General features: G+C 38.5%; 1 protein-coding gene across 1 annotated transcript in view; it reads left to right on the top strand.

Annotated features, from left to right (window-relative positions):
* The window catches only part of DCAF8 (DDB1 and CUL4 associated factor 8), a 41753-nt gene that overhangs the window by 2977 nt on the left and 28150 nt on the right, over nt 1-10626 (top strand). The window contains exon 3 of the mRNA XM_004688378.2: nt 9519-9592. Coding sequence (XP_004688435.1) covers nt 9544-9592 — 49 coding nt within the window. The 5' untranslated portion in view covers nt 9519-9543. The remainder of the gene's footprint in view (nt 1-9518; nt 9593-10626) is intronic.

The raw sequence follows: 10626 nt of genomic DNA, 5'->3' as shown, positions 1-10626 counted from the left end.
GGGGGGGGAGGCTGTGAAAGGATTCCTGAGACAGTGGGGAACAGAACAGGCAGAGTGACTGAAATACACTGCTGAGGGGGCTGATGGCCTCACAGGAGAGGTCTATAGTCTGTCACCTCCTCATGGGGGGAGGAATCAAACTTGTGTTGCAGTGGCTGCAGATAGCTTCATAGTACCGAGCTTCAACCTGTTGTACCATCAGGGAGGGGGGCTACTATGTATATCTTATTTCACAGTCAGTTGTCAGTGATTTTTGCCTTAACTTTGCAGTAAATTTGAAAATTTTATCTTTCTTTTTAGTGAATGTACCCAAGAAACTTCATTGCTATAAAGTATATCAGGCAAAGGCACTACCTGCTTATGTTTGTTTATTGATTCAATCATTATCTTGGAGAAAGTCCTTGAAAGGTCTTCAGAAATAGGTGCGTGATGAATGTTATGAATTGGTCACTTCTTTATATTAGGCTTTTTTCTTTACCTCAACAAGGTATCATTTCTGGGCCAAAAGCCCAATTTACCAAATAGAATCTTAACTCAGAAATGTGCAGGCTATAGATATTTAATGAACTGAGTCTGACCCAAGTTTGCCAATAGGGCATGGAGAGTAATATCACAAAGATGACATCTTACTAACAAAAGGTAGTATGCCTCAAGATGTTATCATTGTATCTGAGAGGTTAGGTGTTTGATTTTATCCTCAGAGGGTACTGTTTGAGGAGATCTGGCCATGTTCCAATGTGAAACATCCGTTTCTGCCTCACATACTTAACTGTTGTTACTGGTTTTCCTTTTTTTATTGTGATAGTGATTTTTCGTAGGAAAACTTGACAGTGGTAGATTCATGAAGCCCTGTTGCTTGCAGTTGAAACATTGCCGCATGGTCACATATGTTTTCAACCTTACTTCAGATTGAGTATTAGACTGTGCCTTCTACCTAGTGAAAGTAAAAGGACACTTTTCTGGAGTTTTTACCCTCTCTTCAGCATCTTACTGTAAGTTGCGTGCTTGAGCTTCACCCTTTTATTCACTCCAACAATTTTAAGAAAAATTTGAAATGTGAAGAGCAAAAACTGATGATGAGGACTCATTTCATAGTGGAAGCACAGTGGAATTTTCTTAGACTTGGATTTTCTTAAGAACCATTTTAGATTGAGATAAATGGATTTAAAGGTTATTATAAAGTTCTTTAGCCCTGTTGCTTAGAGGCAGCACTTAAAAGGATAGAGTGCATTCCTAACATACTCTGAAATAGTAGTATTGGCATTGAAGTCAATAAATACAGGGCATTTGATGCTGCCAACAGGGAAAGAAGGTATTCATCCAAAGGAGGAATGACATTTCTTATTCATAATTTGGTTAGTGCAGGACTTCCTAGATTAACCTCATCTGGGTGATTGATGTTCTCATCTTGGCTATCCTCTGAACCTTCAAGAGGGAGAAGACCTTAAAGGGAAGCTTATTGTGGCCTGCTGGGTATCTTGCTTTCCCTTACTCCACAAAACATGAATATGCTGATAAGGAGAAATTTAACAGAATTCTCTGGATTCTTTAAAAGGCTAATGAGAAATAGGTAAGCAAATTTCATGGATTGGGAACAGTGTCCTAAGTTGTGCACAGTGTTTGGAAGATCATTGTTGGTGATGAAGCGGCCCAGACTTCTCTAGGATAATGCAGTCTGGAGCCAGAGATGAGAAGCTAGAAAAGTCTGCCATGTACAGACTCTGCATATGTTGTCTTTAATTCTCCATATCAGCTTTTGCAGAGTAATGGTATTATCCCATATTACAAAAGAAGAAACTGAAACTCAAACAGGTGGTCGAAGTGGAATGTAAACTGTGTCTGACTGACTCTAAAGCACTTTTCTTTCTCTTCTACCATATGCTGTCTTTTTTTTTAAAAAATGGGGTTCATCGGTGCCAAGTAATGAAGCAAATGAACTGAAAGGTACAATTCATTATAGACTTATAAAAGTGTGCATAACATAATGAAAGATGTGTCCAAACAGTAGTATGTGTGGAAACATTTTTTATTTGTTTAAAAATTAAACATGGATCTCAGTTATGTTTAATTGGTCAGCTAATGAGTTTTTTAAGGAGATAATTTTAATGGACATAACAACAAAGACAGCTGAATCCTTTTGTTTAGTGATCCTTTAATAGGGAGGAAATTGATATTTTTACTCAATACCTGAAGTTATTCTATGAGAAATTATTGTGACTTTTGCAGCCTTTTCTTAGTATGCTGCATCTTTCTGCAGTGTTTGAAACTTGGTCTACCCCCACCTTCTTGAGACCTTTTTATCTTGACTTCCAAGGCATTTAACTCTCATTATTTTTTATACTTATATAGAGCATTTCTCTGTCTCATCTTTTTCATAAGGAAGGGTGGGTTTCCCTGTGAGTCTTTCCTTGGCCTCTCTTTCAGAGCTTTCATTGTTTTTTAAAATAATTATTTTAATTAGTCATGCATACAAGAGCTGGAGTATAGGCCAGAGATGCAGGGAGTGAGAGCATTCACTAGAGACAGAAGGGGGAGCAGAACAGGCAGATCCACTTAAATACACTGCTGAAGGGAGCAGTGGGCGGTGAGGCAGGAGAGGTCTGTTGCACCATGTGAATCAGCTGCCTGGCATGGGATCTAACTCATGCTGTAGTGACTATGGATAGCTTCATAATACTGAGGCTTATAGCTTCATAATACTGAGGCTTAACCCCTTGCACCATCAGAGAGGCCCACTTTCTTTGTTTTGTTTTATTAATGAGGTATTATGTTTATGATGTGTTTGATTTTGAAGCTCTATCTAGAGATAATAAAGACGTATCTGTAGCCCTAATTTATTTCTCAAGTTTCAGACCTGCATTGGTTTTTCCATTATCTTTCTAAAAAGTCAACTTGTATTTTAAGCATAATGAAAATCAAACTTCTTTCTTCCCCCACATACCCACATCTCATTTATGGAACTTGATTTACTCTGGGACCCCAGAGTCAACTTGTATTTTTTTATCTTTTTTAATTTACTGAACTGGACACTATCAGTTCTTCCTCTACAGTGGTTTTCACATCTGTCCCCTTTTTTTCCCCCCAACCATTAGTCTAAGAAGGTTTTTGTTGCTTTTTATCAAAGCAACCATAATATGGTAACCAAAAGTTACCATAATAACTTTTATAAACAAATTGTTCTGTTTTCTCTCCATCTCAGTTCATTTTTTATCTCTGCAGAATAGGCTTTCTGATGGCTAACACACCTACTACTTAACTAAGCCTTTATTACAACCCCATTTAACCAAATCAAGCTACCCATGTGTTTTGAACATAGTAGGTTTTTTATTTTCTTTGTCTTCTGGTCCTAATGGAATTTGTTAACTCTTTCTTTAAAGCCCAGCTTAAAATCTATTTTCTCCCTGTAAGCTCTTCCTTTTGCTCTGAAACTAAATAGAACCCTTGCCTCTTTAGTTGCAAAGGCCCTGTTTCTTTATATTACTGCATTACTAGCGTGGTGGGTATAGATGAGCCACTGGGTGGCACCAGAGTCCGTAATTGGGATAAGGAAGGAATGGCCCCACCCCCAGCCTTTATAGTTGGTTTGCCCTGTTCTGTCATATCTGCACAGTGAGAATGGAATAAATTCTCTGATCCAGAAACATTCAGTTTCTTTCTGCTTGTCTGCCCAGTTTACCAGAGGAGACAATCCAAGCACTTAACAGAGGCTGGCCCAGAACTAAAGCCCTGCCCACCCTCTTTGACATGTTTTTGTATAGTATCAGTTTCAGCTGCTTCAGGGTTGTCATTTGAATATCATTGGTGTATTTTATTATTATTAACCCCTATGATTAATAAACTACTAGTAGAATGTGGCTAGCACAGGAGTCAGGGTTGTTGGTGTGGAAAAATGTATATTGTGAAGTAGAAGAAAGCTAAGGAGAATGAATTTTAAATGAGCCATTTCAGCTTGAAAACCCAAAAAAAAAAAAAAAAAAAAAACCAGGAATGGGAAAGTAGAACTGGTTGGTTCCAGATGGACTGTGTGATCTAGGCCTGAAAAGCAAATTTGTACTTTGGATGGAGATCAGTCTTGAACAGCTGTTCAGTTGTGCATGTCTTACCAAAGAGAATCAGGGATTGTGTGGTGCTCCTATATCTGTCCTACTATAATAGGAATATTTTTTAATGTCACCTTTCAATTTCATAGGAAATGCTAAAACCTCATCTCACTTAAATGTGGCTTTTTATGTAGGAGAACTGGGTAATCAAGTTGCAGGGTGAGGTATGCCAAAAAGGACTGCTGTGCTGGCCTGAGAGAATGCAGATTAGTGACTCCAGGGGCCTCATGGAAAGTGAGTTCCTGTTTTAGGAAAAAAATCAAGGACAGTTAACGGACTTCTTAGATTCTAGCCTCAAAAAAATAAAAATGAAATGGAGAGAAATTTAGAAAATTGAAGTAAAAAGCATACAACTTTTTTAGCTAGTAGTTTAGAACAACTTTAAACTCTTGACGTTCTTAGTTGTCATCAACTTCAAGATTCATATGTTGTGGGTTAATGTGGTTCCTGATAAATCACTCAGGCAACTTTGGGCATGGTGCTGAAAGTCCTTTCAGCACTTTCATTTTTAAGCAAGACCTCCTTATATTTTGGCCTTGTTTATTATGGCAGATTGACCCACTTAGTAGCTGACTTCTATTAATCACATCCTTAAGAATTGAGTGTCTTTTATTGCTGGGTTTTGTCTGTTATTTAACACTATGTATAATTTCTGTCCCTCCCCTCCATTCTCTTTCTCTCTTTTTAAAGACCAGATTTATTAAGGTATAATTTACATACAGTAAAACTCCTCCTGTTTTGAGTGATGCTGTCTATAGGTTTTTACAAATACATAATTGTATTACTGCCACCTTTGGGTGCGGACTAGGGAATGATGTCTCAAGATCTACGTGGAATAGTGAGGGACTACACCAAGAAGGTGCAGCTCCATCGAAGCCAATCTCTTATTAAGAGTCAGGTTCAGAGAAGTTGGGCAAGCATAGGGATGCCTTCTTGTCTGTTGCTTGTTGCAGCCAGCCTACAGTGGTGTGATCAGGGGCTCTTGCTTAGGGGCCTCCATTGTGCCTGTTAGTCAAAGCACACTATCTGCTAATCTTTGTAAGTAAGGTATTTTAGCTTATTTTGCTAATTTGGACATAATTTCTGCTCACCGTTTTCAGCAGATAATGGTTTCCCAGTGTGTTTTGTCCTCCCCCTGCCTGACTATAGGTGTAACCTGACCAGCAGGAACTCAGGGTACCAGATAGTAGCTCCAAGAACAAAGGAGGTCAGGGATACCACGTAACATGGCTGTGGTTGAAGCATAGGGGCATTTTCATCATTCCCCAAAGTTTTCTTGTACTAGTTTGTAGTCTTTTTGCTCTCCCACCTTAACCCCTGCTACCTGATTTGCTTTCTGTTCTGATAGTCTCTCTTTTTCAGAAAGTCCTGTACCTAGATTCATCCATTATGAAGCTGTTTGGGTCCTGATTCTTCTTCACTTATATGGACATTTGAGATCCATCTGTGTTGCAGTGTGTGGCAGTCCCAGTAGCTCATCACTTTTTTTTTTTTAAAGATTTATTCATTTATTCATACAGAATTGGGGTACAGGCCAGAGATGCAGAGGGTGAGAGGATTCACCAGAGACAGAGTGGGGAGCAGAACAGGCAGATCCATGAAGTACACTGCTGAGGGGAGCAGCGGGAGGGCCAGGAGAGGTCTGCCACACCATGTGGATCTCTGGGGGGGGGGGGGGCGGCAGAGATCAAACTCAAGCGGAAGTGGCTTAAGCTTCTTAGTGCTGTGCTTTAACCCGCTGCGCCACCAGGGGGGCCCAGCTCATCACTTTTTACTACTTCACACTCATTTATCTATGACTAATTGAAGAACAGTTGATTATTTCCAGTTTTTGGTGAATGTAAATAAAGCCACTAGCATACTAACTCACATAGGAGTTTTTTTAGGGTGGATGTATACTTTAATTTTTCTTGAGTAAATACAACTAGGTTGTATAGTAAGCATACGTTTAACTTTATTTAAAAAAAACTGCCCAGTTTTTTCCCAAAGTGAGCAGTGTATGAGAATTCTAATTGCTCTGTTCTGTACTAATAAAGTAAGTTTTTATTCTTTTAAACATTTTTGCTATTCTGATGTGTGTCGAGGGTTCTTACTGTGGTTTTATTATTTTGTATTTTCCTAGTGACTAATACTATCTTTTCAGTGATTAGTTGTGAGAGACTTTAAGTACATTCTGGTTGCTATCCTTAGCTGAATATCTTTTATAGCTATTTTCTTGCAGTCTATATGTTGTCTTTTCACTTTTTAAAGAGTGGATTTTTAAGTTAGTTTTGATATGTACAGTTTTTGTATGTTTTGATTTTTGTGTTCTTTCTTAAATGTTTGCTTTATCCATTGTTACAAAGATTACCCCTTTTGTTTTATCGGGAAGGTATACTGTTTTAGCTATTACACTTAGATCTATTACCCATGTTGTTTTTGTATCATGTACAATGTGAGAATTAGGTGCCCCTCCCCCCCTTTTTTTTTGCATTTGGATGTTCTATTGTCTGGTATAAATGGCCTCTATCCTCAGTATTTAGGGGAGTAAAAAAGTTTTAGTGGTTTTGAACAAGAGCTGGTAGTCCCGTTTCCAGAAAGTACTCTTAATAATATTTGTAATAAACACCCTCTGTTTTTTTTCCTTTCTTAGTTAATATTTTATCACATTTGGTTAAAATTTTGAGATCTTTTTTTATTAAGACCAAGAAGAAATCTAGGTCAGTGTATTCCTTAGTAGAAATTAAAATGACACCCAGGTCTTTCTTTCCATCCCCCAATCGTTTACTCTTTAACCTTCATTTTGGCAGGGGTTATGGTTATTTTTAGAGTACAGGCAGTAGAGCTAATCTAATTAAACTTCCCAGCTACCTGGGGCAGTGAGCTCATCATCTCTTCCAGTTTGATTTTCCTGGGCCCGGTTTTACATGGAATTTAAGGTAAAAATAGTGAATTTATTGAGAATGTAATGCATTAAGGAACGATGAGGATGCCTTAAGTTTGGATTAAGTTAGGTTCCCTAACCTCAGATTATAAAACAAGGTGGCATTCTTTGGTGGTGGAAGCGGTTGTAGAGTAACTGCTGTTCTTGAAACACAGAATCCAAGCATCTTGGTCTATGTGATTCTAGCATTCACTCTTCACTCCTGCCCTAGAGTGGACATGGTTTTAAATTTCTTCATTTTGGCTGAAATTTATATGATAAAAAGAACAACTTGTCTCCAAAGTAATTATTTTATTATCATCATTTCTTGGCTTTCTAGAGAAGTTACCTCCCAAAGTAGGGATGTATACAGTCCAGGAGGTATGGAAGATGATTGTGGTATATGTAGAAAAAGGAATGTTAACAAGGTTTCCATTTTTTTTTCCTAGACCAGTTTGATATTTAATGAGAATTGATTGTCTACATACATATGGAGGGTTCATGCTCAAAGTCTTTACTGATAGAGGTTCATAATTAGTTTGAGATCACTACTCTAGAGCATCCTCAGCATAGGTTTTAACTTATAATTCTGTTCATCTTTATCATTTCTGGAATACAAATAATGTTTTACAAAAGAAGATGATGAAATCAAGGGAAGATTAAGTAGCTCATCCAAAATCACAAAGTCTGCTAATAATGTAGCTGATACTAGAACCCTGGACTCCTAACTCTCATTCTAGGACTAATTTTGCTAAATTCAATGGCCCCTACAATGTGACCTTTAGAAATCTTTTGCTTATCAAGTCAGTGATTAAACAGTTACATAAGCATTATGGGCTTTTTTCTGTTCCTGAATTTAGACATAAAGTCTCAACTTCATTTCTCAGATGGTAGAGATCCCTTCTTGCACGAACCTTAAGCCCATTTTCCCAGATGATGATTTCTGCACTCTGGGTGTGGGTGACCCACATGGGAACTTTTTCCACTTCTCGTCACCAAGGCTGTCAAAGCAAGTGGGTTTTCTAGTGCCATTATGAAACTTAAGTTCCATTAGTATGGGATTGTTTGGAAATGGACAACATTTGCTTTTCAGGAACGTTCTCTGGAGTGCTTATTTGTTTTGTAGGAAATCATAGAGTGGGGAATATGGTTTGGTTGATGGTTTTGATTGCAGAGGTGAGAAAACAGATCTTTTCTTAGTTGGTGACAGGTATGTTTATGACCTTTGTATTCTTAGCAATGCATTACATTTTTATACTTCATAGGATTTTTGAAACTAATGTAATTAATTTTAAGCCATGGTTGGGGGAGGAGATATTTATTGCTTAGATGTTCAGCATTACAAGTAGGAACTACTAAAAAGGGGAAGAAAAGTCTGTATGAGCATAGAATGCGGCACAAAAACACATGAATCTAATTTGGAGGAGGAAAACAGCCTGCTTGCAATAGCTCCTTACTGTTTCTCATTCTGTGGCCTCATATATCTGGTTTTTGTTGGTGTTCTTCAGCGTCACTCTTCCAGGTGTCCTTTCCAAGTACAGTGTGGGTCCTGCTCTTACATTGTTTCTCTCCTGTCTTGGCTTACTCTGAGCAATCTTGGGGCAGTTGTCTGTTGGCAGAGGACCCCTTTTTGTAGAGGAGAGTAGGGGGTAAGGGTCAGGAATGGGTTGCTTCTGGGATAATTGTTATGGGAATGAAAGGGCTGTTGAAAGATTAGAGGCCAGTGTGCCTGGGTACAGGGACTGGAGTCATAATCATACTTTGTCTTTTACCACTGCCTTTTGTCCAAAGCACTGAAAGGGCTTTACAAAATTCTGGTCTGAATAATATTATTCTTTGCTCTTTGGAATTTGCTTGAGGTAGACTGGAGGCCCTGAAAAAATGTTAGAGTAGATAATGGAGAAAAGCTTTGGTACCCTGATCCCTGGCTAGGGCTTTGCCAAAAAAGAGGGATCTGGCCAGAGTTAATGGAATTAAGTGAAATAGTGTTTGCCATTTTATCCCAAGAATTTGACTTTCTGTATCTCTTGATTTGAGTGTAAAATGATATTCACAGTCTGACCTACCTCTTTGTGTTGTGAAGACAGGTGATTTACAGAGTTTGTGGACTCGTGACTAATATTTATAACAGGATTCTTGCCTATAGGGCAGTGCTGAAGCTAGCTTTTTGTATTGAATTAAGCTTCTCTGCTTGCAATCCTTGTCACTTGATACATGCCTGCTGTTCCAAATTTTATTTATGTTCACTCTTTCCCATCTGAAAAAGCACTGACAGGTACTTGGTGAATAAAATAGAGAGGTGGCATTTGGCCTCCCAAAGAATGTCCCTTTATGGAATTTAGACATACCAGGCAGTATCTGATAAAGTTTTTAGCCATTGAGAAGCCCTATTAAGCACTCACACAGATGATTTTTGTAAAAATGACAGTGACTATATATTGTTAAATCTTCTTGTCCCTTAGCCACCTTTTCCAGATTGTTTCCTAATTATTTCATTTTCTTCCTCCCAAATCCAGGCTGGCTACAATCAATAGAATCAAGATGTCCAGCAAAGGGAGCAGCACAGATGGCAAGACAGATTTAGCTAATGGTAAGGTGCCAGATGGAGGTGAAGCTATTTCTGCTATCAAGTGAGGTTCTCCTCCCCCTAGAGAGAATGGAGACATGGATTTGAGAGGAGGAAATCTTTCCTATAAGTGACCTTCCTGTGTTGTGAGTATAGGAAACCACATAGGAAGCACCTTGGACTGTCAGGTGCTTTAGCTTTTATCTGGTTGTCTTTAGAAGATTAGCAGTAGAATTGTACCTCTTAAAGAGGTCTAGTGCTTTGGATTTCTGAAAGCTGATAAGGGTAGACAAATTTAGATGTTGTTACTAAAGAAGAAAAGGAAGACCCAATTGGTGGTGGGAAAGGGAGTTGACTTAGGAAAGTGAGATCCCACAGGGATAGATAATGAGAAGTCTCCTCCTTTGAGAGAGGATAGAGAAACACGATAAGAGGTGAACTTTAACCTAAATCAAGTGGAACTGGGGCCTTCCTTTTTATTTAAGACCAGTGCTGCCAAGTGTTAACTCACTGGGTTTAGAGCAGATTTCAAAGAAGAATGTCAGGATTCTGATGGGGTATAGCTACTTGCTTTTTTTTTGGACCAGTGGCTCAACTCTGAGCTAGCTTCTAAACTAAAGAAATGTCATTCATGTAGATTGGGTAGCATGGACTCCAGCTTTCCTTAGCACCGTAAGGTCAGGATTAGAGGCTGAAATTCTAGTTGATGTGGTAGGGAGAACAGTGAGGTTAAGGAAGGAAAAATGATATTTTCAATATGCCCCTTTGTTTTTTTTCTTACCACTGCCTTTCATTTATTTTCTGTAAAAGAAATGGTTCAAATTTTTCACTGGGCTTAGTTGAAAGGCACAAGGTTTTTTATAGAAGAATTTGAGTTATACAATGGATATGGTGTTCGACCATTAGCTGGATCAGGGATTGACAAACTAGGGCATCCGGGCCAAATAGCCTACCACTGTTTTTGTGAATTTACTGGAACATAATCCTTCCTGGTCCCCCCACCCCCACCGTCCCCAAGGTATTTGTGGTGGGCCCTTTTTTTTTTTTTTTTTTTTTTT

Source organism: Condylura cristata, unplaced genomic scaffold (assembly GCF_000260355.1).
Source record: "Condylura cristata isolate star-nosed mole 26May11 unplaced genomic scaffold, ConCri1.0 scaffold00024, whole genome shotgun sequence".
Taxonomy (NCBI): domain Eukaryota; kingdom Metazoa; phylum Chordata; class Mammalia; order Eulipotyphla; family Talpidae; genus Condylura; species Condylura cristata.
The sequence above is the reverse complement of the archived record's forward strand: the minus strand, read 5'-3'. Positions and strand labels throughout refer to the sequence as shown.